Genomic DNA, 27,683 nt, shown 5'->3' with positions numbered 1-27,683 from the left:
ACTTAATTTACTAACCTAACCTAATTTACAATATTATATAAAAATAAGGCTATAAAACTAATGGTACAATTAGGGGTCTGGACCAGAGTACCTCGGTTTTAAAATGGAACTTAGGGGCTAGGAGCAAGATAGATCTGGGTCTATATCACATCTTTTTTTGATTTAGAAATTTAACAAAAATGGAATTAAATTATATATGTTTTGAAGCCATGGTATCTTTTGTTTGTGTTGCTCTTGCCGATGGTCTCAGAAAGGTTTCGATCGCAATACATTTGCTCACAGTAGGAAAGCAAATGTATTGCCATCAACTAAACATGGGATCGAAGATGGCCTCGAAGATACACGTACCGTTGTATATTTTGTTAGCGTCGTTTACAAAATCAGACGAACCCTCTGCCGGGATGACATCTTCGAGGCCATCTTCGGTCCCATGTTTAGATGGTGGTTAGAGCCCCCCCCCCCCTTTAACCGGAGTTAATACCCGCCTTGAGACCACCTGGTTACTGCGCAGCACCAGTCGGACTATTTCAGTTTAAACCGGTTTTACCAGTTGGCTCTCCGACCACGAGGTTCATCTTGAGCACTAGTTGCGAGCATTTCGATAAGCAACATTTTCACAGTTTATTGCAGTTTTTCCCCAATCGCCCAGCCCCCTTTTCTTTCCTATACTCTAATCTTTTCTACCTACCGCTGTTTTCTGCAGACATCCTATCGTCTGCGGAACTGGCGTATTGGCGGCCTACCGGAAATTTACTTTTGCCAATCACCGACCGTAAAATTTTGATTAATTCGGTCAGGCAGGCACGGGCCGATACACAAACGCCCAAACCCTTCCCTTCTTAATTTGGGTCCAGTCCTCCTACTTAGGTTGTTTATTTTGGTCAGGTGGCCAAAAGGGGATTAATTGATAGCAATTCACTTGCTTTCCTTCTGTGAGCAATGCCACAGAATGCAATGCTCACAGAATTCGTATTTTGTGCTTTTTTACCATGTTGACAAGGTTTCCTAAAGCCATCCCAAAAGTTCTTACTAAACAGTGTTGCTAACACAACACTATATTCATTCATTCATTCTGTTTTGTTTTGTTTATTCGCTATAATTCTTCAATGGCTTATTTCAATTAAACTGACAATGACAACTTTGACCTTGGCATTCAGAAGGCACAGAAAGCAGGTTCATGATAATTTGTGTGAAGATGGGAACTTCTTGGCATTGGTCTCTCTTATGGCTGAATATGATGAATTTCTAGCAGAAGTTATATTTCTTCCGGGTAGAGCAACAGAATACCTTAGCGCTAAGATCCAAAATAAGCTGTTTGATTTGCTTGCAAATACTGTATCCTCGACTTTGGTAGAAAATATTAATTCCGCACCATTCTGAAGTATTATCTTGGATTCCACCAGTGATATTACCAGAGTCGACCAATTAACCGTTGTTATTAGGTGGGCAATCACACGTTATGAGTGAAAACTTTTTTGCGACCCTTCGAGATACCTTCAGTTTTTTGGCTCTTCCTTGAATAGATGGAGAGATCTTGGAATCGAAGCTGGGAAAGGATCACTGACACTAAAAAAGTTATGTACGACACGTTGGAGCTCTCGCATTGATACAATGCGAGCTGTGCGTGACAAGTATCCCCAGATAATGAGGCTTCTGACGCGACTCATCTTAACATCAAACAAGAAGAATGAGCGTGACAACGCAAAGAGTCTAAAGAAAAAAATTGACACACTGGAATTTATTATTTTCCTTGTATTCTGGGAGAGAATACTAAGATCAGTCAATGCAGTATCAAAGGAGCTTCAGTCCCCTAGGATTGACTTGTCAGTTGCCTCTAGACACCTTAATATTGCACTCTCGGAGCTCCAATATCTTCGAGAATCGTGGCAGTCTATAATGCTGACTGCCACAGCACTTGCAAAATCTTGGGATGGATCGCTAGAGTTTCAACAAAAGAGGGGTCGGAAGGCAAGATATGAATCAGATGAACTTGTTGTAGATGGAAGACTGATGGATCCTGAGCAAAGTTTTAAGATAAACGTTTTCTACAAGACTGTTGATACAGCATTGATGCAACTGACAGAAAGGTTCAAGGACAAGCAATGGTGACGTCATTATTCAGCTGTCTCTACCCCAACAACCTGGCAACACTGAGTCCTGACATGCTTGAAAATGCAGTACGAGTAATTCGTGCGAAATAACCAAATGACTTTACAGATGAATTAGATTCTGGGATGAGATAATTTGCAACCGAATTCAGAAAGGAGATTGCAGTCAAGAAAACTGTTCTAGAAGTTAATAACCTCGTGCTTCAGAGCCGTATTAGTTCATCCTTTCCAGAAATGTACAATCTATTAACACTTTTCGTCACTTTGCCAGTAACTGTTGCATCGGCAGACAGATCATTTTGAAAGTTGAAACTGATAAAGACATTTCTAAGATCTACAATGTCACAGGAGAGACTGGACGACCTAGCAACTTTGTCAATTGAGAACAAGGAAGCAAAGATAATTGACAAAACAAAGCTTATAAAGGATTTTGCCAACGTTAATGCACGAGAAAAGCTCACGTTGTGAGCAAGAACACCTAATTTACTGTTGGTTTTTTCATATGTAAACATTTTCTTTACCACATCACGTGCATTTCTCGAGGTTCTAAAGGGCACGATTTTAAACATTTTCCCATTACCCCGAAACCCTTTTCCCCGTAGAGCTCACTTCACTTCGCAGTCCCTAAATAAGGGCCCCATCTTAGTAAATTCCTAAGGGCCCCGAGTGTTTCTGTTACGCCACTGGCTGCATGCAGTGTTTATCATTAGGTGATGACACCTTATGATTATGGATTTGACGGGACAATCTACACAATTTCAAGGTTCAAATAACATGTCCAAAAATTGACAATAAGCCGCACCGGTGCATAACTGCTCGACTTTTTGGAAAGATTTTACTAGTGATTTGTTTATCCATGCTAGCTTTTCATGTCTACTAAGATTCTTGGACGTAGCACTGGTGCTGTAGACATTAACAGCCATCTTCATTTACAGCGAGTAGGAACTTCAGCACCCTTGTATTTTTGGCCTAAGCAACGATACAATACCGCCTCATGGGCAACGATGCGATAGATCGAGTCGTCAAATTTGTCAAACCCGTGCCGTGACGTAAAGGGACAATCCACGGGTATCTGACGGTATCCACGTATCACGGTACGATCTATCGGTTGTCATTTTGTCCACGATGTGACTCTAAAGGAATTGAATGGTTTTGACCATGGCGTCGTGTTGTGGTTTATGGTCCATGAGCAATCACATACCCCTTTTGTTATAGCGAGCCTTATTCAATGATGCAGTTCTTAAAGGGCCACTCCAGCCCAAAAATTTTTTCTGAGATTTTTGCATAAATTGGTAGTTAGTCGAGAAAAAGAAGTTATCGTGAAATTTTTTTTCGAAAAGCTTAACTCGTTTTCCAGATATAGACGCTCAAAGTTGAGAATCACCGTAAAAATACGACCAAATTTTTTTCGGAAAAAGCACTTTGTGACGTGTGAAAGGGCTATTGTTTCAACATTCGGCGCTATTGTTATACGTTCGCACTGAAATTCGCACGACTCGGTAGAGGCTCGGAAGAGGCGATTCATGTCGGAATCTCGGTTGTCGTTTTATTTATTTTCCTTCATTGCGATTGATGTTCAGCGGAGGCTTCCAACCAACATGGACTAGTAATTCGACAAATCAAAGATGGAAACTTCAACCTGAATGCAAATCCTCATCTTGGCAACGCAGCAAGCTTTTCAAAATGGAATGCTTCACGAATTTTCAGATGTGAATGGATTTCTGACCGAAGGCATTTCTTATCGTCGTGTCATCTCAGGGATTTCCAGGGAGCTGAATAATAATTATGTCTCACCGCATTAGAAGAAGAACCCTATTCACACAAGATGGAAACTTTCCCGTAAGTCACAATTCATCCTTATTATCATTTTACTATGTTGAACGTTTTGCGAAACTGCAGGGTGTAGAGGTTTGGAAGGGGTTTGGGGAAGCCCCCTAAGCAACGCAATTTGCCGTGCTTTGAGAAAAACTTCGTCCTCTAAAGATAAGTTTTCTAACAGCCAGTCTTGTGAACTGTCCGCCAAATGGTCAGAAATCGGGTAATATGAAAAGTACAACAGGGGCTCTCAAGCAAATGTCACATAAAATAGTACCAAAAGTAGAAGTTTGCTACTTTTTTGTACCAACAAGGGGGCCTGAGCCTCCTAGCACTACATCCCTGCCAATGATCTGTGCACTACACCTTTGCCCGAAGTATAGATGTGTAACATTTTCCAGGGTTTGTCTCCTGGACCCTTTTTCTTCATGTTCTACCATTTTCTGTCTTCAATTTTGGAGTTCTGCCTATTTCATCATAAAATTGATGCACAATTTCAAAATTTTGCCAGATCAATATCCAGGGCAAAAGATCTACTACCCCAAAGAGAAAATATGGAATTTACACCCTTGGTTTTGGAAAAAAGATGTGTCATATCCTCATTCTAATGTTAAGACAGAATTGTTTATATTTGTTAAATTTACCTTATTGCTATTCTAGCATTGATTCATGTAAGCATGGTCTATAATATCATTTAAATTCATCTTTGTGTTACTTCATTTTAATATCCTTAGATGCTATTTGCTATAGTAACAGTGGTTGCCCTTTCACCCCTAAATTTCTCTTTGATCCTTTTAGATATCTATACCCTGAGTGTCCAAGGTAGTGATTTCTTTGACCATTTTATGTTTTTATATGACTCTAAAGTAAATTTCACTGGTATGTTAGTATTTATCTCTGTCAACCTTATTATTCTAGGCATAAAAAAGGTAACAAACTCTTTTCTGGATCATCAGAAAGGATCTTGCACAAAAATGCTAGATGAAGGTTGGAGATTACATGCATCCTGTTATCTGGCTACTGGCTTTGTGGGAGTGATAACTTGCCCCTCTCTTCCCTGCAAGAGTTACCACAAAGACCTTGACACATTGTTCTGTTTTTGTATCAAAACTTTTACAAAGGAGACTATTTTTAAAATTATCAAAATTTTATATATAATTTGGTCATTTCTATATAAAGTTTGCAAATCCACAGCTATTATTTCAAACTAGTAACAACATAGAGGTATTTTCTAGAAATTTTGCAATAGATTATTGTTTCATGATACTTTTATAAGAACATTTCTCATGTGCAATAGAAATTACAAATTGTTAGCTGGTTCACTGGCCTGATTGTATAGATATTTAAATATATAATTCAATGTAGCCAAGTATTTAAATACAAATATGTATTTATTATTTATAAATATAGCAGGTTGAAATTCTGACAGCTTAAAGGAGCTGACAAGGCCCCTGTAATAGCTTAAAGATTAAATACAAAAATTATATTTACACAAGTATATTGAAAAAGTTGAATTATTAATATAATCTCAAATCCCTTTTTTTGTTTGTATAAAAACAAATTTATAATTTTTGAAAAAGATGTTTGACTCATGACTAATGGTAGGTTTTTAGTCTTGTCTTGAAAGTTGTATACTTTCTTGTCCATGCCCTCGATTGTCCTGGTTTATTTCTAATAAGTCATAGTCATGTTGATATGAAGCTCTTTATCCTAATGAATATGATGAATTATCCCAATCAATTCATACAGCTTTCATTCCCGGTATACTGGTTTTGTTTTGGTCTTTCCTCCCGAATTAATTGCGCGATGGTTTTTTAGCTGTTGCACTAAAGGAAGAGCTGATGAAAAAGCGCGAATCTTCTTTTTAAAATCAGGGAGCTGGCCTGCCAATACTGCCAATATGGCCGGCCTTCAAAAGCAACATTCCATGAAAGTCTGTCAACATCCTCATGTCTCTGTCTCGCTGGCCTACTTTGACAATTTGACTTCTCTGTCAGAAAGATTCGTGCGATAAAAAACTTCCATATTCGATCAGAATATCGAGACTGATGGATGATACTTCTCTCTTTATATCGATACCAGATAAAAGTCTGGCCTTCTAACAAACATGCCGCTGCTAGGCCCTGTCTGCCATTTCGCTAGGTTCTCGTTGACCCTTTGGACAGCCGATGATACTTGCCGCGAATTTACCGAGGCCGAAAATGCCTGTGACGTCAATCCGAAGATCTCCGATAACACGGTTGAAAAACAATTCAACTCAATGACCATTTTACAAACGCTAATAACTACAAAAGGGTAAGAGATTTGAAACAAATAATAACAGATTCGTTTTCAGGAGGTCTGATTACATCGTGTTCTGAAATAAAAATTTTGGGCTGGAGTGGCCCTTTAACAGTTCTTGAGGATAATGCAACCCAGCCATGTTGTGCCAATCGAATAATGAGTACAGAGGGTCTAAAAACGTTGAACTTGAAACATTGATTCCTAGATCTAAAAATGGTTCTCGAGAGGAAATGTCAGAAACGGAAGAGAGTCCGGGGGAGGAGGTGACCGAAAACGTTGACAACAACAAGGTTCCTTGTGCAAAATGGAAAAAAACAGCCATTCTGCTTTGCCTCTCCTTGCTGTGGTTTTTATCTTTTTATTCCGTTTCAATGATTGCTCCGTTTTTTCCGCAAGAGGTGAGCTTTTCATATATTTGGTACATTTATGTGCTTATATAAGTAGGGTGCGCCCCTGCTTACCAAAAGACACGCGGCAGCCACAGAGTAACATTTCTTGATATGCATTATAAGTCCCCATGCACGATAATAACTGTAATTTTTACATTATTAAGATAATGTTATAATTTTGTTACTAAGTTTCGGGCCAACTGGGAAAAGTGTGGATGTCAAGTATCTGCATGCAAACTTTTAACACCCAATTAACACGAGATCATATTAAGTGTATTTTGTCTGGCTTCTTTATCATATCAGTGGAAGGCGACTAGGCCCTTAACAACGTTTGTATTTGAACATATTTGATTGACGATTTCCTTTAAACGCTCCGTGAGTAAAACTATAGTCTACATACAAATATCATTGAAATGTTTTCGTTTATTAACTCGGTCCGTAAGTTCTTAGCGTACAGGTAACATGTAAAAAAATGAGAAAGGCAGGAAAATGGCTTGATAGAACTGAGACGAATAGTGCGTACTGTAAGTGGTGTAAATATGAGATAATACCAAAACTCAGAGTCATAACACAACACGAAAAAAGCAGTCGACATCAATGTTTCCTGTCAAGTCCTTCTGGTACTAATAAAGTGACATCCTATAAACCAAAAGAGCCGAGCTAATGATTACAGCCTTCGCAGTTGATCACAATATTTCATTCAGGGAAATGGATCACCTCTCGAAAGTCTTGCCAAGGGCCTTTCATGACTTAGCGATAGCAAAAGAATTTGCTTGCAAAAGAATCAAAGCCACCTGTTTAGCATACAATGTTTTAGGAGCAGAGTTCAAGACTGAAGTTTTTAAAGATATCATGAACACAAAACACTTCTCTTTAAATTGTTGAACGGTCTGTTGATTGATAAATCATTGGCTGTTGCTGTGCAGTATTTTTCAATGAAAAATGAAAGTGTTCAGACAAAGCTCTTGAACCTGGTTCTTGTCACATCTGGAAAAGCAGAAGATCTGTTTGTGGTGTTATGCAGAGAGCTGCAAAAAAATCATTTCGGAATAGAAAATCTTATTGGATTCTCCGTTGACACAACAAATGTTATGTTCGGAAGCAACAATTCAGTTTAAACACGCATCAAAGAAGCCAGTCCATCTTGCCTTGTTCTGAAATGTATGTGCCATTCAACTGCACTCAGCGTTAGCTACGCTTTGAAAGTATTGCCAGGAAACATTGACCAACTAATTTGGGACATGTACAATTATTTTTCACAATCAGCAAAAGGAATCGACCAATTTAAAGAATTTCAAGAATTTACAGACACTCCGCAACACAGAATTCTATGATACAAGAACATTTCCTCAGCAACTACTCACTTCAGATCCACTGTTACAGATCCTCAGCATCTAGTTCGCTTCAATATTGCCATCATCAACATCGTCGCTACTTTTGTCATCCTCATAAGCATTATCAACATCATCACCATCATTACATCATCATGCTTATATTCATGCTGTGTACAACCGTTTTCTTTTTTCTTTTACACTTGTTTTTTTTCAATGTAAGTGTGCCACATACAAACTACCTTGTAATAGTGAGATTTGTAAGTGTTATGTTTTTCAAAATGAAATGACAACTGGTTTAAAAAAAATCATTACTCAAATGTTTGCTTTTTTCAAAGTCTTTTTCAAATTTTGTACCACCCAAATATTGTTTTACTTACGAATTACTTCCTTTGTCAGAAAAACAACATCTCACTATCACCTTTTACGGATATTTCAGCAATTTTGCACAAAACCGATTTGAAGCGCTGCTTCAAAGATTTATTGAATTTCTTCCTCAAGACAACAAACCAATCACTTATTCATTTTTGTGCCATAAACTATTGTTTTCAAGCCCATTCACCTTTTATAATTCAGTTTGGAAATTTACCGGTTTAGGCCCTTGGCCACTTCTAGCCGCCACTTTTATTTACCGTTTCCATGAACGACGAAGACGCGTATGGGGTGCCGTTACCGCCAAAATTATGTAAATACTTTTTTCTAAAATTGTAGCTACCTTGCATTTATAATACGGTACAATTTGTTTTCTGAAATTTTACCTTATGTTTCGAATAATGGTATCCTCTGTTTCATAAAACAGTACCATTTCTTTTGTAAAATGGTACCCGCTGTTTTGTGAAATGGTACCCTTTCGTTTGTAAGATGGTACCCTATGTTTTTTAAAATTGTACTAGTTGTTTTGTGAAATGGTACTCCTATGCTATAAAATGGCATTGTAGGCCAAAGTATCGAAAAAGCGTGTTTTAATTTAAATGCTAATAATGATATTGATTTTGGTGATGTTTTAATAACTTGATTTATTTGTGGAGTTCTGAAGCTGCATCGACCACTCTTGGCCTAGTATTACAACCCAGAATTTGATTGCACGAAGTTAGAAAATTATGCCATTATGTGAAAAAATTTTACTGCTTTTTGCGAATTGAATGAAAGACTTTAGAACCATATTGATTGGAGTATGTAACTACGGTATATCTCTTGTGACGAAGTTCTAACTTAACAAACAGTTTAATTTGCTATAGTGCTTCTGCTATTTAAAAGGAGGCGAGACAGAGTTAGATAATAAAGACCGGTTGTGTATTCAGTTAATGTATAATTACATCTTGGTACACGAGAACATAACTTGACTATAGAAAGCAGCAACGACAATATATTGCTGAGTATACCAAATAGGAACTCACTTATAGATTTCAATTTTAAGGCTTTCGATAGTTTTTCAAAATGCGTTCTTCCATCACATCACATGAAAGTTGATTTATAAAACTAAGCCTGACCATTATGGCAACAAGATATTCATTTGTCAGTTCTGTGGTAACCTCGTATAGAACCTAATATCTAATTAGTATGCATTTCAGCAGAAGGTTTGATAGGGTAAATATTTCCAAATTAGTGGGTTAACAGGAAGGAATACCACCGAGAGCAAGGGGCAATTCACTCTTGCAAATAGTGTACGAGATTTTCCTTAAAACAAAAGGATTTCTGGGGATTTTCAGTTATATTAAAACAAAAGGATTTTCACGGAAGGTGTACGAGAATTTCTTGAAGTGATTTGCCCCTCGAAAGAGAGAAGGCTTGACCTCCACTAAAAAGTAAACATACTGGAGTTTCATTATCGTTTGAATAAACTCTGTTCTATGATTTTAGGCTGATTCTAAAGGTGTGAGTGTGGCAACCTCAAGCTTGGTCTTCACATCCTATCATATGGTGCTAGTTATCTGTTCCCCAATGATTGGTGCTTTGGTAAGTTGCTTTCTAACGAGGCGCATGCGTAAGAGCGACAAAAAATAATTCTGCATTTTTACTCATGCGTGAAGTGAAACGAGAAATGTATTGTTCGACCGAGACTGCTTTCTACATTCTGAATTTTGTGCAATGTCTTTTGTTCGGAGACCTGCATCCATAACGACCCTGATTAGGTTACTTTTTCCTCGCGTGAACGGAGTTTTATTTTTTTCCAAAAACTTTGCTTATTCTCTAGTTGAGGCCCAGCAATTTCCTTCACATTTCTTTGAACCTTTCCTGGTTTATATAATAAGTGTTTCTCATTAAAGCTTGACAAAAAGACGTGGCAAGCGATTCACATCTCTACTAGCTAAAGGTGAACAAAAAAGGTCTATCAAAGAATATATATCTTATAGATCAAAAAATATATTTTATGGGTAATTAGGTAGTTGATTTCTTTGTTTCACAGACAAGAGGTGTTATCTATCTATTTAAACACGTCAGATTTCGCCAGGAAACAGTGTTTCAGTTGTAATAGTTAGAAAGTTTTAGTGCGACATCCAGAAGTGGTCTGAATATAAGAACCTCAGTCTTATACAGCTTTTTGTGAAATTTTAAAATTAGGTCTGCATTTAATTTTATTTAGCGCTTCAAATAACGTCAGGAACCAAATTTCCAGTTCTTTAACTCCCACATTTATAAAGTTAAAGAGCTTGCTATTGTGGAATTTTTAAAGCTGGTTTGCATCTTATTTGTTCAGCACGTCAAATTATGCAAGAAAAGAAGTTTCAGTTCATTACCCGCAAATTTAAGACGTTGTTTTATAACTCGCAAAGTTATGCCTAAAAGTTGTGATGCTATTCCAGTATCCCAGTCCAAAAACAGCTTTTAAGAGCATTTGAAGCTTGATATGGATTTGATCTTATTCAACATGTTTCATATGATTTGTTCAAATCCTTCGTTCCGTATATCATGTACTTTTTTTCCTTTCTTGATACCCATGGGAAATTTGCTGTGAGGCAAGCGTTTCTTTTTTAAAGAGATGAAAACAGAAGCCTATTGTTTAAAAAAATTGAATGTCATTGGGGCTGCAGGGGGAATAACCCTCCTAGTTAATACGTTGAAAAGGCCCTGCCTTTCCTTGAAAGCTATCCATATGTTTCTCTTTGACTTTGCTATCTGGAGTACCTCTTCAATCCTGACATGTCGTTGTACCAAAGGTATTTTAAGCATTTGTCCATGAAACCACATTTCAGTACCTTCTATTCGCTTCCTAGTCTTTTATAAGATGTTGTCCAGCACTGGGAACCGTAAGTAAGCATACAGAAGAGTTACATAGCATTTTACAACTCTAGTTAAAACCATTTACTTGCTTTATGACTTGGTGTTTATGTTTCATTCGTAAATTGGATGATTTGTCTAGCTCAGGGGCGGACTGGCTCTTTTCTTCTGGGGTGGCTTTGTGGCTCTGAAAAGGCTCGTAGTGCGTGACTAGGCCTTGAATATGTGTGGTCATTTAGAAAACCACGTACTCTTTAAATTGATACTAATTTGCATAGCTTCAGTCGGTTCAAAAGAATTTAGGCGGGATACCCATTGTTTTCAATCAGCAAAGTTGAACTTTATAGTTATGGATTTATGCTCAAATTCAACAATTTCTCTTTAAGAAGGGCCCGCTTCTAAAACATTCTGAGGAGCCCGGGTAGCGATTGCCACCTAGCAACCCGGGCCAATCCGCTCCTGGGCTAGTCTAGTAGCAAATTCAAAATCTAAAGTGTGATGAACCTTTTATCATATTTTGATTTAGATGACAATTGCCGATCCCAAATCTGTTGCGCTTCTTGGTTTGGTAATTGAGGGCATAACAAATATAATTTTTGGGTGGGTATTTTCCATTTTGATCTGTTTTGAAACCTAATTTCTGATTATATGTATTTTATATTTTACAAAATATTACAAATCATTACAAAATATTTTACTATCCAGCTCTATTCTTCTGCTCAGTCTAGCCGAACCTGTCCTTTTTCAAATGAGAAATTCAACGCGAAGAGAAGGAAAGGCAGACCAAGAGGAACATGACTTGGGAGCATAAAAGATTGGACTGGAATGAACTATTCAGAGGCTGCAAGAAAGGCACCGCAAAGGGTGCAGGGACGGTTCCAGCCTGAAATTAAACCAGTTGATAGTATGGGGTCTCTGGAAGTAGGGCAAAACCCTGCTAGGGGTCCAGAGTGCCACGGAAAATTTGACATTTAACGAAATTCAAAGTGCTGAAATTTGGTCTGGAAATCGCAATATGAGACCTTGCATTTGGCAATAATAACATTTAAGAACTTGCATAAATCTGTTAAAATCTGTTCAAATTGACATTCTTATGTGCGAACGATGCGGACACCCTGATCCGCCTCTGGGTTGGAGTGAGCCTCCATCACCTGCTGAAAGCAAGACACCTGACGACGACTGCATAATGGAGGCACGGCATATTGGCAGGGCAGCACTTAGACTAGTTATGGCTGTAAACAGGCATGGCTTTAACACGTTAAGGAAAAAATTAGGTTAGAATGGACAAGTTTGATAGATCTATCAGAAGCACATCATATCGACATGCATCCTCTTGCTAAACTAAAGGCACTGTTAGGACGCTTCTTAGAGGAAGGATACCCACTTTTCTTGAATAGCAACAATGCAAAGATTGATCTAAATACATTAACTTGCCATGTCTAAACAATTTGCCAATTAAATTTCCCTGCATTTCAGGTATGTAGACAAAATTCAAAGGAAAGACCTCTTTTTGGTGGCTACGTTTGGAATTAGAGGTTTATCTGCTGTTGGAGGATGTGCCACTATTACTAGTGCACTGGCGATGGTCGCAAATACTTTTCAAAGCAACATGTCACCTGCAATTGTATGTAGATTATTGTAGAATTCCAACATAAAAACCAATATAAAATGACCCTAGGGATTTAACAAACAAATATTGTGACGAAATCCATCAAAAGGTCATAATCTGTAAGATAAGGTGATTCAATTCTCCATATGTCTTATTCCATGCGTCTTTTTTCGTGTCTTTAAATTACGCGCCACACGTGCCCGGACCTAGCAAGCTTGGAGGGGATAATATTGCATGAAGCTAAAAGCAGGTTTATTTGTGTTTTGATTTAAGTACAGTTTTGAAAGTGATTTTGAGGGGGCAAACCCCGCATGTATACGTGCCAAACGACAAGTTTGAATGTAGGCATGAAGTGCGAGGATGGTTGAGTTGTTAGAGGCGCAGCAATGTTTTTAATAGAAATTCAAAATCAGTTTGTACTTTCAGTCTTATCTTTATTCATAACATCGTCACTGTTGAGCCATGGGACGACTGTCTGCCCAAGCGGCAGCGCTGGTTGATAGCAAAAATTCAGACGGCTGAAATTTTCCATTTGTCTCGAAATTAGTATAATTCAGTGTCCAAAACCATTGAAACGTGTCACTTGTGACGTCAGAGATGATCGCCGACGATTTTCGCCTCTAGTTTAAAGTTGTCGGAACAATTGTCGTTTCTCAACTTATAACGCCTGTATTTCAAAAACCGTAACTGTGATTTAAAAAATCTTTCCGATCCCGGAATTTGCTTCTCACAAACTACCGTTTTAGCCAAACTTATTTTTGCGTGTTAGTTCTTCTTTAAGGTTCTGGGTCTTTGTTTCCGGTATGCTATTTAAAATAGCAGACTTATTTTTGCTTGAAAGGAAACATTGTATTAGTAATTGAAGCAAATTGAAGCAGGAAATTGCCCAGTTTACAAATTTCTATGTAGCTTCAGTTGATCTATTTCTCTACAATATTTAAATCTGATTCAACAGGGAGTTTTGGAAGCCTTCTCTGGTTTTGGTTTTATGGCTGGTCCCCCAATTGGCGGATTTTTATATCATGTGAGTTAATATGACTATTTGCATTAAGGAAATTAAGCACTAGGAAACGCGTTATGACTTGAAGTTTTATCTTAAAGCAGCTACCAGAGTAAAATGCCTTAATTTATAAAAAACAAACTGGTTTAAAAAGCATTTTGCTTTTGGAATAACGATAATTTTTTTTTGCAATACAAATTTTGCTAAAAATTAAAACTGGCACATCTTTTTTCAGGCAGGTGGATTTAAGCTTCCATTTTTGGCTGTGGGAGTCACTGCTCTTCTTTCCTTCTTTCCGTTATACTTCATTTTGCCAGCTATTAAGATTGGTAAGTTTCTTGTACCTCGAATTTTTGATATATATATATATATATATAGAAATTTGTCTTTTGATACTTCCGTAGCACAGTGCTCAATACGTTAGCACGTAGAGCGTGATATATCATAGATTGAAGAAAGTAAAACTAGATCTACTGAAGTAGATCTCCTGAAGAGTGAGTTACTCACGAAACAGGCTTGTAGAGATAAACCATGTAGTTTTACTTTCTTCAATCTATGATATATATATATATATATATAAATTTGTCTTCTATTTCTTACTCTTTTTTGCATTTTAACTGATTGTGATTATTTAGAATTATTTTTTTGAGGTTATGCAAAAATTTCAAAAATAGAGTCTTTATGACTAGGCATCTACGACGAATGCTTATTTCCATAAATTAATCTCATGAAATTCAAGTTTTACCTAAACATTTTGTTTCAACTCAGAAAAGGTGCCAAAAAACGACAACGTGAAGCTCATCCAAGCCATGAAGATTCCTGTGGTCTTTTTCATGGGTAATTTTGATAGTTTCAAGCTTCTAATTTATTCTTAATTAAGAGCCAAGGACACTTAGTACAATTCTTTAGTTCATTCGTATGCTATATTCACCACATACAGGGCCTATACCACAACCTTTAAAAGTGAGGGGAGCCAAGGCTAGTAAAAGTAGGAGGTCAAGGCTTTTCCGCTACCCCCCCTCCCGGCCCCCGGTGGCGTGGGCCCTGACAAAATGATACAAATCGTTTTAAATTGAAAAGGTCCTATCTCCCAATCAATGCAGATAATTAGTCCTATGACACAAACCTTAAACCGCATCATATTGATACCCTTTAACCGTTACTCACTTTATTCGAAGACTCAAGAACAGGGATTTTTCTAGACACAACAATGAAGCAGTTAGCCTATGTTGTAAATAAAATTCACTTGACCCTAGATAAGGGTAATCCGCAGTTTTCTTGGATATATTGAGGGCATTCAACAACTAGCAAGGATTTGCATTAGGTTCTTCTGAAGGAGTTAAATGGGAGAAGATGTCAGAAGAAATCTTTCAAATGGTATCTTAGTAACCGTAAACAGAAAGGAGACATATACCTTTAATTATTTCGAAGCAGCTGTACCTCAGGGATCCGTGTTGGGTCAATTGTTATTTCTTGTCTACATAAATGACATTAAAACTGAATGAGATTATAAACCAGTGATTTTTGTACTCATATACCAATGCATCGAAGATTATTCTTATTATTATCATAAAAATAGTAACCGTTAATCGGCTCTTTTTCCTATTTTGCAATCTTGTCTTAGGAGTAATCACAATTTGCACTGGGATGGCCCTTTCTTTCTTGGACCCAATTCTTCAACGACATCTAAATAACACGGTAAGTACAAAAAAAGACAGAGCTGGTTAAAATAGAAGAATAATAAATGTTTATTTTAAACATAGCAACAGACAATACATGAAGATATAAAGTAGGCCATTGAGCTTGATTTGGAAGGGGCTTTGCACTTTATTCGACGGGGACTTGCTTAATATCTGCATTAGCTTGAAAGCAACATGAATAAATTTATTGTATAGTAAACAAGAGATTCTTGGGTGTGATTTGACATCAGCCAAACAGTCTTCAGCCAACCAATTCTTTTACCAATCAAAACATTCCGCAAATGCAGAAACCAGAGAAGACATACCTAGAATTAAACAGAATAATGAATTTTGCTTATTATAAACAACTACATTTCATTTCCAATCAATTTGCTCTTCTCCATGGAGACTCTATTATATTATCATCGCAAGTCTTTTTCTGCTAATGCAATTATTGTCTCTGCTACTTGATTTTCTAAAATTCTTTAAAGGAATTCATTCGATTGTAAATGAAAATTTTCTTTCATTGCTGTAAAAAGATCGGATGTGTTATTAACATGCGATATAACATTCCATTTACAGTTTCATCTCGGTACTGTAAAAGTTGGATTTGTATTTCTGATTTGGGGAGCTGCCTATGCAATTTCGGCACCTGGTCTTGGAACGCTAGCCGAGAAAACGGTATGCATCGCAATACCTTCTTAAATCTTGCCAAGTGTAATAAAGAATAAAGTGCAAGAATCATTTAAAGCACATATTTGTTGATCAATAACAAAAAGACAGATCTATAGAGCGCATGATTCAAATTAATGATTGGTCTTAACTGACTACAAAGACTCAACGATGAAGTTATAATTGTATACTATCCGTCACCCTTTTGGGGCAGCCCCAGTGAATAAATCAAGGATCTCTTTACAGCTGATTTTCAAGTGACCATGAACATTTCTTTTCAAATAACTTGCTTTTTCTCGCCACATTCCAGGACACCAGGTATGCTATTTGTTCCGGTGCCATAATCTGTGGCTTATCGTTTCCATTGCTTGGCCCTCCACCATTTATATCGGCAATACCCAGGTGAGACAATATCTAGAAACACACTTCTGGTGTCTATATCACCGCTTTGGATAGTTCTCTGTGATAAAACGAAGTTATTTTTTGTTTTTTTTGCACTATATCCCGACGCATTTTGCTGGCCATTTAAATTCTCATTTGTTAGACTATACAATAGACCAATTGTTTCTGAGCCAATCGGCTGATCCTCAATGGTTTCTTTATTGTAAACATGCAGTAAAGACCATTGAAAAACTCTAACTCTCGACAGATGGGGCAAAGTGCTTTTAAAAACTGATCAATTAGCATTTTTCAGATACAGTTTCTCAGAAATTGAATTCCCCCCCCCCCCCCCTCGACAAGCTGCAGTTTATCGGAAACTTTGTAGATTTCATGGCATTTTTCCTATAATGGCATTGATGAGATCATTCCCATTCCAGAAAATTATGTTTCCTGGATTATAATATCTTGACATAGCAACATTGATTTTCCGAATTAGCTTCAAAATGTACATAGGAATTCGTTAAAAGGTTTATGAAAATTAGACAGGATGACGATTCGACACAGACAAACTATGTTATTTTTCTTTCAAAGTGCATTGTGGTTAAATTGCATAGCCTTGGGGACAACAGGCCTCGGATTGGCATTATACATGGTTCCCTCACTATCTGACATGTGCAAGTCTGCAATGTAAGAAAATCATTTGAATCTATATATTGAATCGATGCAGTTTTGTTTTAAGTAACAACAGGTATAATTACAGTTTGATTTCATAAATTTCCTGAACTTAGATTTTTAAAATGTCAAAAATTTCTGCCTAATTGTAACTTTTTAAGAAGTCATTTTTAAACTTTCGAAATTTGCATCCTCAATAAAAGTTACCTGACAGTCGTATTAAGCAGGATACTCTGTAGTAGCTGCACACAAAGATCGTCCTGTTCCATACTGCAATATGTGTCCTAACTAGTACACATTGATGGAAAACCTTCGAAGGGCTCTTTCTGAGCATTTTAAGGTGCAGAATATTTGAATAATGGAAACCAACGCTTTCTAGGCAATTCATTCGATGGAATTCTAAAAGCCCAAAAGAAAGGCGACAATTTAAACCTTGACAACTTTGATACACGTTACGTTTTAGACGATACGGAATGTCGGCAGATCTTTCTACGCAAAGTACTTTGGCTTCAATCTTCAACTCGGCATTACACACTGGGTAGGTCCAAGGTGTTCAATTATTTTTTAGAAACTGGACCTTCAAAATCTATGACAATTAATGAAGCATTTTACTTGCATTATTACTTTTTAAGAGAATTAAAAAGAGGGAATCATTAGGTTTTAGGCTTTTATCAACCGTTATATCTGAGGTAATCGAATATACCTTGCTACAAATCAAAATTTTAGGAAAAATCATTAGAACTTACTTACATTGATTTTTTGTAGCAAGTTGTAGAATTATTTTAATTTATCGATTTGGGAAAATTTTAAGAAATATATATTTTGCCAATTTTAAAAATTAATATAAATATTCTCATCACAAATTGCTACTTTGTGTTATTTTTTTGGACTACGATTTTTCTCTTATCAGGATGGCAATAGGTCCAACATTGTCTGGATTGCTGGTGCAACATTTTAGTTTTGCCTGGGCAACAACGGTAATATCTACTGATACCTCATTTACACTGAGCAATAATAACGGAATCCTTAAAAATTGTGACGTATCAACACGCCATTGCGATCCCCTGGCTATTAGAGTGGTTTCTTTTTCAGCGATGGACAGGAATTTCTATATAACCAAATTTGAGAATCGCGATCCTCATCTCTAAGTTAAAAAAAGCAAGAGCCAAAAGTATTTTATCGCACAAAACATCAATATTAAAGATGTCCTCCAGTCGGTCGACTTGAATGCTCTTAACGCCGTCTGGGTGGACAGAATTAAAGCAACAGGAAAACGAAAATTCAAATATTAAAAGGTTGAACTATTTTGATAGTACGGGTAAACGACGATGAAATCAGAATCTATGGTATTATAGTAAATCTAGACTAAAAAGAAAATTTAATCATACAAAAAAATTTCTTAATAAATCTAGAATAAATATTTAATGATGTTTCTCTTCATCTTTTCAATAAATTGTTTCTGATTGTTGATATTCCCGATGAATGAGCAATGTTATAGTTCCTTTTTAATCACTATAACAAAAGTTTGGCACCAGTTTCAGAGATTGTCTGCATATGTCTTTAGATTAAAATTCTAAATGATTTTTAAATTTGATGTTTGAGTTTGCAAACTGATTGATTATGGTATTGGATGAGCTTTTTTTAATTTTAGTCTTCTTCTTAGTGAATTGTTAAATTTAGCGAAAAAGGTGAAAAAGTTTTTCTAATTTTTTTTGGGTTAGATAAGGATGATTATCAAGCATTTTCTTTTATGTTCCTTTCATTTAAACGATCCTAATAACGAACTAACTTAGTAATTTGCAAGGATGACGTTAGGAAATAACTATATCTAAACTCTATGTTGATGATCTTGTTATGATTGAAGAAAGTCAAATGGATATGCAACTGTAAATTAATGCATCAAATTAGCAAGGATTGCAGTAAAAGGCTGCTTATACTAAAAGAAAATGCGGTTTTTAGTCAGTTAAGGCAAGTAAATAATACCGACATAAACAATTTCTTACATTTTAAACGCTTTTTGATCTCTAATCATTAGAACAATTTTATTTCCGTGTAAACTGGATTTGATTCCACTGATGCCTATTATGCACATTAGCGAGAAACAGTAGGCTCAAGGTTCGACCATTGATTTAGGCACAGTTTTTACTCCTCTGATGTTTGAGCTTCCATTCATTCTTGTTCAAAAGTAATTCTCATTCTTTCCTGGCAGTTATCATGGTATTGCAAAAATAGCTTGCGTTAGAGAAATCATTTCTGAATTTCAATGAAGCATTTGTCGCTTCCCCCAGAAATTGATGTTTTGGTCTTTGGTAAGGCTAATCGCACTGCCAGGAAGTAAGGATGGTGTATTTTTTATGTTTTTTTAAATACATTATCATGTTTTTTACTTTTGTTCATTTATCCTTAGATATTTGGCATCTTCCAGATAATTGTGGTAAGTCCATTATCTAAGATTCTAAAACAGAAGCTCTGGCTTAAAAACCTAATACATATCTTGCAGGACGACGCATTGGCAATCACACTCAAAATAAACGCCATTTGGAAAGAAGAAGAAATTGTCTTTTTTTACTATTCTTGGATAGAGTCGTAAATGACGCTTTAAGTTAAATTTGAAATACCCTTTACCCTGCCTAATGTGCCTTGTCCATAGCTATTTATTCACCATTTTGTTTATCTATTTATTAATTAATTAATTTATTTATTTATCTTTTTATTTATATGCTAATTAATTGATTTATAAGCTAATTTATTTATTTATTAGTTGATTAATTTATTTATTCATCTATTTGATTATTTATTAATTTATTCAAAATTTCATCTAATATATTTGGGATCGAAAGCTACTCTTTAGCAGAAAAGATAGAATAGTAATGAATGTATTTTGGTCACTTAATCTAGAAATTCAGCAGCAAAAAGAAACTGTTTTCCTCTCTGTAACATAACTTCTAATAGTCATGATTTCGTTTACTGGAGTATCAACTAATGATATTTCCTTGAAAGCCTTCTAAAGCAATGTTCTTTATGTCCACAATGTCTAATTTTGCAGGGTTTATTGATATTTGCATTCACTTTCTGTGAGAGGAGAAGTGCAAGCTACTTAAGGTTAGTTGGAAATTACCCACCAGAAAACTTTGGGTAGAGTCGATGGGGATGTGGTGTCAGATAAAAGGGAAACTTATGCGGTACTTTGGTCCAACTTTTCTCAGTTAAAATTCAAATCTGTAGCTCAGTATTTCAGAGTGTTTTACTTCATAAGCGTATTATTCCGTTTTATTATGTTTGTTTTACAGAATCTGAAAACTTACATGACATTTTGCATGAAAATCAATTTTGCATTCAAAAACAAAGACTGGTTTCCTACTTTCCTTGATTGTGTTGGATTGGATAGCTTGGGAATATAATTGAATGTTAAATTTTCCCTAAACATTTTCTTCCTTTCTGATGTGGGAAAATGAAGAAGTTTATGTGTTCCGGTAAAGGGCGACATTAATTTTTTCAAAAAATGTGAGATGTTCTATATGCCTCCAAATATTTTGCTAAGCAAGGAAGTTGCTTGTAACAACTGGTATTTAGTTGTATCGTCCAGACAATACATGCTGTCCATTTCAAAATGCTTATACATGAAGAACGAACAACTTATATTGACAAACATTCAATCAATTACTGAATTATTTCCTATTAATATTTCAGATCAGAGAATAAAGACTAGCAGCACCTAAAGAAATTTCCTCCCTGTATTAATATCTGATATTAAGGAATACATCTTTTTATTTCGTCTCTTTTTTTGCCATTGCGTTTTGTTTCTGTTTTGTTTTCATGAATGTTTAGTAAAAGAAGTGCCCTGAAAGAAATTTTTTAACATTTTTACAACTCAAAACTTTCTATGGACAATTAAAAGAATATAAACATTGTATACGTCTTTGAGAGCAAAGTTTTAATAAACTTTAGGTGATTTAAAATATTTTATTATTTCCAAAAAAATGAAAAATTTCAAAATAATGGAAAAAGCTTGAAAGATAAAGGATCATATGATTTTTACATTGCTCGAAGTAAAAAACGCAGAATATTGAAAAGAAAAGTTAACTTTTAACTTCCGATTGAAAGGTATGTCAGAAGAAAAATAAAAAATTTGTCTGGTTTACTCTTTTTGACAGACAGATGTTTGACTAATATTCACGAATTCTGGTTTCTTTTCATAAACTGTTTTTTGAACATACTTGTGATAAGATCCTGTTTATTAATTTTTACGAATCGCGTTGTGGTATGTCCTGGGCAAGTCTTTTGCTAAAACATGGTAGGAGGAAAAGCTCAAAAGTCCTTTGATCGATGTCCAACGTTTTTTGCACGAGGAACGTTGAACTAATGTACCATGTATCCTCAGTGGGCGGGCATACATAAATATCCACTGTAAAATGAAGCAAATACAAGCTTAAATATAAAAAATTTTCAATTTAATCCAGCTTTCTGATTCAATCGACAGTTAATGGTTTGTGTTTTTTAACCGGAATAAAGCCTGACAGACTTTAGCTTGAGAATTAGAATGAGACACTTTTCGTTGCTCTGCCCCGCCTTTGAAATTGAGCGACGAAATCTTCTCGCTAGAGTCTTTGAATTAGTACAATCATTAGGATATAACGATCTTTCAAATGAGGTTTTGATAGAACTTTCATTATATGGCGATAAAGACCTCCCAAAATGACCTTAACAAAAATATAATCGAGTTAACTCTCCAATACATTCACACAACTGGTAGATTCGAATAAGGTCACTGTTACCTTGCCACCGAGTCTCTTTTCATATAGTTTTGTGTGCCTACTTCTCTTCTTTTCTTTCTTTTCCTTTTTTCGCCCATTTTGCATTTGACACTAGGTTTATTATAGTGTTAATGACTGTCCATCTTAACTCCATACCAATTTTCTCAATAAATGACGTATTAGGTATATATCTCGAACAATATAACATATTTTCCAATGACGTTCAATGTGAAACGGGCTTAAGTATTTATCGTATATGTATATGTTGTATTTTACTTTGTATGTATTATTATAATCTAGCATATGTATATGAAGTATTATAGTTGTATTATTAGTTATATACATGTCATATCCCAGGGGGCACTCATGTTATATTGCTCCTCCTGGGTTCCATCCTTGTAATGTAGTTTAAATAGTTCGTACGTATTGTCTAAAGTAATTTGTTGTGTAAGTTTTTATACCGAATATATATATATATATATATATATATATATAAAATCTTCTGTTCTTCTATTCAAAGGTATCAAAAATTTTAATTCTTCAATGCAAATTGCAAGTCATGATTTATCAAAATCACTATACCATTTGTCAATATTTTTCAAGAGACATTTTAATGCATGGTACAGGAAGTGAATGGCTGCTTGTTCAGGTGAAACTTTCTCACTCGAAAAACGTTTGTCGAAGTTTTAAGAATTTAAATACAGAAGAAAGACTGTTAGAGCAACAACCAACTTTTCAATTTTTTGAATACATTAAACGCCCAAAATTGCAAACAAATAGGTTTCGGACAAAAAAATTTCGGACGAGATTTCGGACGATTTTGCGGTTTGGCAAACAAACACTATTGATACATTCTAAATGCTATATGACACCTTAATAAGCTTACTATATTTCATTTGATTTACCAAAGAAGTTACTAGTTTTCGAAAGGGCCCTCATTTGGAAATCCCTTTCTTTCTATAGGATTATGCCCTCCATTTCAAAATTTTTCACAATCATCCCAGGAATCACGATTACCGCAAAAGTAACCATAGCAGGTGAAAAGCGAAAGTTTTACTCACCTTAACATATTAATTTAAAGAAATTACAACGTAAAAAAGAACAAAGAACAAAGATATCGAAGTTGACTACGATTAAAGCATAACAGAGGACGATATAACATAGTTGAGGATGTTTTGTGATTACAAAATGTATCTAGTTGAAAAGATTACATAATGTTTCACTTTGTAGCTAGATCTTGCAACAAGTTTTCTTTAAGTTTGTAAAAGTTTTTGAGCAAAACATTCCATTTTCAAACGGCAGATACTTTGCTTTGACTTTTATATTGCGCAGAATTTTTTGGACAGTGATAAATTTTGACAAAATAATTCGAGCGTTATAAATTTCGCACTCTTCTAAATTTTCCAAAATCGCAATGGTTTGCGAAGAATTATTCCAAAATTGTTTGCTTTTAAAGTCCTTAATCAGACAAGTCAATTGACCAATAATCAAAGACTTTTTGCATATTCTAAAATGCATTGATTTAAGATAAGTTTCAAATCTTCATTGCCACAAATGCTTTTAAAAAATGAAAAAAGTTGTCCACACGTCCAGACATATGCTTTAGACGTAAGAATTTTACCGCTTAAATAGAAAATTGAAAGATTAAAATTAAATGCGCACGCAATTTTTGCAATGTCTTCAGTACTATAACTATGTTTCTTTACAGTTAATATATCAACGGAAATAAAAAGCTGAATAGAGAATTGGAAAAAAACTGAAAAAAATTTTATAAAAATCTGATTGCGTACTTGAACAAAGAGACATTAAAAATTCAGCAAACAACAAAATCTTCTGGAAGTGTTTATATCTTCATTTTCTGCATTATCAACCTCAGCTTCACTAAAGTAGAGAAAAAAACTTGACAGGGTCAGAAATGTAAGCCTCTCTTGATTAAAAACCGCAGCAAATTCCACTTTCTCTAGAAATCGTATTGATTCACCACACGGAGTGTATACAATACGGTGAGTCAAACAAAACAAGAACTTGCTAACTTAGGGTAATGGGGATCCACCAATGAGATGAAAATCACATTACACTGATGTTTCTTAAATGTTTTATGATTCATGGGCATGGGTGATGGAGATGCAAAGACCCAACCAATAAGATCAACGCTAAAGCAACTTGGGGAGCTTCTAGGTCAGGCCAAAAGCTGTTTCCAAAAAGATTAGAATTGTTCATCCGCAAAGCACCATTCCCTTAATTTCTTTTGAAGATCATTTCTCATATTCGCTCAAGACTTTGTTTGAAGACAAGATGTGTGTTGGGATCATGGAAAGGTGCTGATGCATGGTAGTACTGTGCAGACATAGGACGATATAGTACCTTCCCGCCATGAAGTGTTGGCGTTGAATGGGGTATAGGAGAAAAGGCCATACACAAATTAAAATTCACGCAATGGTTTTAACTGATTGAATTGGTAAAACTGATTGATTGTCAATAAGTCACAAGATTGTCAAGATTGTCAAAAAAGTCACGCAATGGTTCGAAAAACTGAGAAAATTACAATGGGTAAAAGAAAAAGTTTTTAGATTTGCCTTTGAAAATAGCTCCTATGTATAGAAAGTATTGAAATAATGTGAAAACAGACGTAGAAATTTCAAAGATTTTTTTTGAAAGGGCCACTTGGCCATCAAAGACCACGGGGACAAAAGTTTAAAAGATAAAGAACTTAAACCAGAATGGAAACAGCCCCCTATACTAGCATTAAAAAGACATGAAAACATTGGAGACCTAGTAACCCGCAATTAGGGAAACATAGATGACATACCCTCCTCTCCCCACTCCCAGAGTTATGAATCTGTTCTTAACCCGGCAGATTTGGAATTCTTGGTACTAACTCTGCAAACTTGGTGGTTGTATAGATTAAAAAATCAATGATAGTGGATTTTGTATTTGATTGTCTTAATTTAAACTTCGATTTAATCCTCTAGGCACTTTTGCAAGTCTATGTTTCAACTGTTAATTGGCAAACTGAAACCAGTGAGAACCAAATTACATATTACAATGTTTCAGGGTTGGGTGCGCGAATGATGAGAATGGTTAAAAAAAATCTATTAAAACAAACAAATAGCGCTCCACCTATGGACATTAATTCTAAGATTAAGGTTGTTTTGTAAGGGTAGTCAAAATTGCTTCAATGACTGCATTTTCCAACTAACTAGAATCATCATAATTCGAAAAGTCACCCACCTTTTGTGGCAAGTAACTTTCGTGTACGTTAACGCCTCAGGTAGTAATTTTTGTGTACTTGTTTATTGCGACTTAACCTACCTTGGCAAAAATTTGTTTCTATTCTGTTAAACGACTAGATGATTTATATTTTACTACTCAGAAAAGTTTAGAACGTTTAGACATTTTTTTCCTACCAAATACTGGCAGTCGTAAATTTTCCCGAAAAAACCGCTCTGTTTAAGGTGGGAGTATTGGTGTGAGAAAAAACCAGTCAATGCCTTTTTTCCTCTAAAATAGCTTCCAATTCGAAGTTTTATGTTAACTTTTTTATCAATATCCGGCGTTTTTTACTTCAAGCAATGTAAAAATCATATGATCCTCTATCTTTCAACCTTTTCCCATTGTTGTTGTAGTTGTCCTTCAGGTCGTTCGACCCCTGGTGATGTTACGAGCCTGACGTCTCCATTCAGCTCTATTTTTAGTGTCTTTGTTGAGCTGATAAAAATTTCTTGTTGTCATCGTCTTAATGTTGTCAAACCACTTTGTTGCAGGTCTTCCTCTACCTCTTTTCCCCCTCAATTTTTCCTTGCATTATCAGTTTTTCTAAACTGTTGTTTGCTCTATTTATGTGACCATAAAAGGTTAATTGCCTCTGATGGTGTTGAATGATGATCTTTCTGTTTTTATTTGGCCTAATACCCATTCATTCGTTCTTCTAGATGTCCACGGCACCCTTAGGAGTTTTCTCCATACCCAATGTTCAAAGGCTTCAATCTTTTTCATTTCTGCTTTTCTTATTACCCATGTATCACTTCCATATGTAACAACAGGAAATGCTTCGATTATTCTTATCTTGGTATTTAGTGTGATTTTTTTGTCTTTCATTATCGTTGTCAAATTGGTCATAGCCTTCCCTGTACTACCTCGATGGATTCCCAATATACTTCAAAGTACTTTGGTTATTTCTGCCGTCGTCATTACTTTTGTTTTTTTTAAATTTAGTAGTAGCCCTTTTTCCTTGCTTGCTTTCTTAACATTTCTGATAAGTTCTTCCAGATCTTCTTTGGTTTCGGCAATCAGGGTCGTGTCATCTGCATACCTTAAGTTATTAATGAGTCTACCATTTACTTTTATTCCGATGTTGTTTTCATATAGCCCTGCGTTTCTCATAATAATTTCACTATATAAATTAAATAGGTATGGAGATACAGCCTTGTCTCACTCCTTTACTGATTTCAAACGATTCTGTTGGCCCATACATTGTTCGTACATGCACTGCTTTGCTGCTTACGTCAAATGCTTTGCTGTAATCAATAAAACAAAAAATATTTCTTTCTTTACTTCGCGTACCTTTTCCAATATCCATCTGATGTTTGCAATCTGGTCTCTAGTTCAAAATAAGGTGTTAGTCTTTTCTGGATTATTTTCAGAAGTATTTTGCTCATATGAACAATTAAGGATATTGTTCAATTATTTGAACATTCTCTAATATCGCCTTTCTTTGGCAGCGACAAGAAGACAGATCTTTTCCAATCTACTGGCCATTCAGTGGTCAAAGTTTGTCAGACTTTTGTTCGCATTAGGCAGTTTTCTGAGATGTTTTATGTTATCTAGCACGTTATCATGTTGTCATTTGTTGTCGGAAATAACGATTTCACGCGAAGGTTAAATGATTCTGCATTCGATATAAATCCATTTGAAATGGTCGAACAAAGCTCTGCTAACATCATTTTCGCAGCAACCGCAATTTCAAACGCTATTTCAGTTATCAATCAACAACAAAGCTCCGTTAATCTGGCAGTAACCTCTTTTAAACAGCTACAAAATAAACTTGTGATTATCGTCATCGTAAGAGAAGAAGAGAGAAAAGAAATCCACTCTTCTGGTCCTATCCAAGGCCTGATTCATCGTGGTTGGAGCATACAATATTTGACGAAAGAATACCCAATGAAGAATTCAGGAAACGCCTTCGACTTTCGAGAGAAACATTCTGGATGCTTGTCAGAATTTGCGAAGTGAACGTTACTCGAGAACAAACGCCATTCAGAGCCAGTCTTTCTCCTGAAAAAGTCGTAGCTGTAGGGCTTTACAGACTTGCCCATGGGGCATCGTATCAGGTATGTGCAGACATTTTTAACGTAGGCAAAACAACTGTACATGAAGCGTTCTGCGACGTAGTATCTGTTTTGAATGCCGTGAAAAATAACTTTATAAGGTTTCCTGTAACATTGGAAGAAAAAGTGAAAACAATAGAAACTTTCAAGAACCGATCCAAAATGCCGAACGTGCTTGGGGCCATCGACAGAACACACATTAAGATCAAGGCCCCTAACGAAAATAAAAAATATTATTTCAGTAGATACCAGCGACACGATGTTGTGTGCCAGGGGATTGTTGACGATGATATGAAGTTCTTAGACATAGTTGTTGGCTTTCCCGGGTCAATGCATACGAAACTCATACGATGCAAGAGTGTTAAGAAACACAAAAATCAGTAAACTTTTGGATCCTGGATTTGAAGTCGTGGATGGTTAAAACATATTCAGACAGCACATCTG

At 35.7% G+C, this 27,683-nt stretch overlaps 1 protein-coding gene across 4 annotated transcripts; it reads left to right on the top strand.

Moving 5' to 3' along the window:
- Positions 1–1,259: 1,259 nt before the first annotated feature.
- Positions 1,260–20,928, top strand: LOC135684581 (MFS-type transporter SLC18B1). 4 transcript variants are annotated; one of them, XM_065200205.2, is made up of 17 exons: positions 1,260–3,947; positions 4,842–6,604; positions 9,787–9,882; positions 11,672–11,745; positions 12,622–12,769; positions 13,710–13,778; positions 13,990–14,083; positions 14,523–14,591; positions 15,379–15,452; positions 16,016–16,114; positions 16,416–16,507; positions 17,078–17,173; positions 17,622–17,696; positions 18,069–18,135; positions 19,566–19,592; positions 20,205–20,260; positions 20,849–20,928. In XM_065200205.2, the coding sequence occupies exons 2-17, from the start codon at positions 6,344–6,346 to the stop codon at positions 20,865–20,867; spliced, it is 1,416 nt and encodes a 471-aa protein (XP_065056277.2). In that variant the 5' UTR covers positions 1,260–3,947; positions 4,842–6,343; the 3' UTR covers positions 20,868–20,928. The 4 variants fall into 4 exon arrangements, with proteins under 4 accessions (XP_065056277.2, XP_065056280.2, XP_065056278.2 ...); XM_065200208.2 differs by lacking the exons at positions 1,260–3,947; positions 4,842–6,604; positions 9,787–9,882 and adding an exon at positions 11,052–11,084; XM_065200206.2 differs by lacking the exons at positions 1,260–3,947; positions 4,842–6,604; positions 9,787–9,882 and adding an exon at positions 11,103–11,174.
- The last annotated feature ends 6,755 nt before the right edge of the window (positions 20,929–27,683 follow it).

This window comes from Rhopilema esculentum, chromosome 21 (assembly GCF_057945365.1).
Source record: "Rhopilema esculentum isolate cy_ngs chromosome 21, ASM5794536v1, whole genome shotgun sequence".
In the NCBI taxonomy this organism is placed as follows: Eukaryota; Metazoa; Cnidaria; class Scyphozoa; order Rhizostomeae; family Rhizostomatidae; genus Rhopilema; species Rhopilema esculentum.
The sequence above is the reverse complement of the archived record's forward strand: the minus strand, read 5'-3'. Positions and strand labels throughout refer to the sequence as shown.